Here is a 2,237-nt window from a genome sequence, read left to right as displayed (position 1 = left end):
TGTGTGTGTGTGTGTGTGTGTGTGTGTGTGTGTGTGTGTGTGTGTGTGTGTGTGTATGTGTACATGTATGTTTGTCTGTGTATCCATGAATGGACAAAATATAAAACTGATAAATCTAGAGATTAGAGGTGCGTGTTTAATCTCACACCTAAATATCCCTTCCTCTTACCACACGCAGAGATTCAAGCAGCCGCTAACTGCGGGATATATTTTTGGTCATGATAGACAACTATCTTCATTTTAAGAAAAATAATTTCACTGCCATGATAGATTCCTGCCGAAATAAGAATGCAAAACACACTAATTTAATTAGAACAAAGTTAACCCGTTAATATACTTACCAGAATGATAGAAAGTACCATCATCCTTGAATATGTCTTTGCTGACATATGAACCAGCCACTGGTTTCTCAGATTTCATTTTATCAAATGAACACTTATCAACAATATCCTTAATAAGTTGGTCAGAAATTATTTTCCCTAAGAATTTAGCAACACTTGACACTACTTTGGCTGGATCCTGTTGATAAGAAATAACAAAGTCAAATTCCAAAATTTTCTTTTACAGAAAATCAGTTTCTATGATTAGTATGTGATTAAAATTATGGTATTTAAAAATCATCAGGTGTTTAGAAGAAACAATAACTTGAAGGAATATATTCCTCGTGGCAATTTTAGTTTGTCAATTTCAATAGCCACGGCAGTATTTAAAGATAAATCTGGCATAATGTAATTATCTTATAGATTTGTTTTTCCTGTATATTAGAAACAAGATATAATATCATTCACAAGAATATTAGGGAAAATATATAATTACCTTTTTCATGTCTTCATATGTTATGGTAATTGCATTTGGGTTATCTTTAATTAGGACATAAAATTCTTGGGTATGTTTAAAGTAATCATCCCAAGGTACTGGAAAATTAAAACAATAAATAAGAATACGAGATTATTTAATGAGAAGATACAGAATAACGAGCAAGTTTCCCAATTAATTGTAATACAATTTTTAAAATGAAAATTGTATTTAGTAACTCTTTTAACTTGAGTTTTACATCTTTTGTGAAATTCATGTTTTTAAGGTTTCCTTTTTTTTTGCTCGGAAAATCATTGGTAGATAGCATATGAAAGTTTTGCAACATCACTTCAGTCTCACCTTGTCATTAGCTCAGCTATTATTCGATGATATTTCCGTATTTTCAACACGAAACATGACAGTTAAGAAAGATGGCTAAAAGCGTCTTTCCACTTGATTTTTTGAAACAACTTGCAGGTGCCAGTGCTACCCTTTGAAAGTTCTGCATACCGGGTGCTTGCAAGTTTATAGAGTCATCAAAAGTGCACTGCGTTTTGGGGCCTTCCTCTCGACTGCATCATTGTGCACCGGCCCCACTCACTGAAATGAGGTCCTGCATGCTAGATCAACTGGTTATTAAGTTTTGCTCAATATCATTTTAGTTATTACTCATTGTCTCTTTTAACCAAATCCAGCGGTTTACTTTCTCCACTGCACTCTGGACACCACTCATGGTGGCATTTACTTTAAGATGTCACCTAACACTGTGTCCAACGAATCCTCTACGGCTAACTTTGGTTTGAAAATGCTCCACTTTCCAGCCTACGTCTTCACATTCGTCGAGGAGGTTTTCCTAACGGTCACTCTTTCGAACCTGAGCGGCGTCCATGTTATTTTCATGAGGAAATTTACCACTTTCTTTCTTTCACACCGTATGAGGATATCCGGTTTCTTCGTAACTGGAATGGGAAAGAATCCTTGGCACCCTGGTAAATCTGCAGCCACCTCCTACCAATAGCTGTTCCATTTTTCATCACTCACAGGAAGTTTCTTCTATTTCTTCAAAAGGATCTGCTGGTTGGCAATGGTTGGTTTCCTCAGTGGTTTTTTTCCGCTGTTGATGAGAGCAATTTGTATATCATGTACATCTATTCAATGCCAGTGAACAGATGGAAACAAATATGTTTCAGTGGGAAGAGCATAGATGAATGTGTGGTAATTTGTGTAATATTTTAGTAGACATATGGTTAAGGATGTTTTTATTGCTCGTATTTCATGTTGTCTACGTTTTGTGACGTTCTGTACCCATATATCCATATATACATACCTGTATACATATGTATGTATGGAGATATATCTATGTATACATGCATATATATATATATATATATACAAACACACACACACACACATATATATATATATATATATATATATATATA

General features: G+C 34.5%; 2 protein-coding genes across 2 annotated transcripts in view; one reads left to right on the top strand and one right to left on the bottom strand.

The window, feature by feature from the left end:
- LOC106875508 (serine protease 48) overlaps positions 1 to 2,237 on the top strand; it is a 466,125-nt gene that overhangs the window by 153,646 nt on the left and 310,242 nt on the right. The gene's annotated exons all lie outside the window — the stretch shown is intronic.
- LOC106884088 (sulfotransferase 1C4) overlaps positions 1 to 2,237 on the bottom strand; it is an 8,539-nt gene that overhangs the window by 1,502 nt on the left and 4,800 nt on the right. Inside the window, exons 3-4 of the mRNA XM_014935308.2 lie at positions 817 to 914; positions 342 to 519 (exon numbers count right to left, since the gene is read on the bottom strand). Coding sequence (XP_014790794.2) covers positions 342 to 519; positions 817 to 914 — 276 coding nt within the window. The remainder of the gene's footprint in view (positions 1 to 341; positions 520 to 816; positions 915 to 2,237) is intronic.

This window comes from Octopus bimaculoides, chromosome 3, assembly GCF_001194135.2.
Source record: "Octopus bimaculoides isolate UCB-OBI-ISO-001 chromosome 3, ASM119413v2, whole genome shotgun sequence".
Lineage (NCBI taxonomy): Eukaryota > Metazoa > Mollusca > Cephalopoda > Octopoda > Octopodidae > Octopus > Octopus bimaculoides.
Note: the sequence above shows the minus strand (reverse complement) of the source record. Positions and strands in the feature narration are given on the sequence as shown.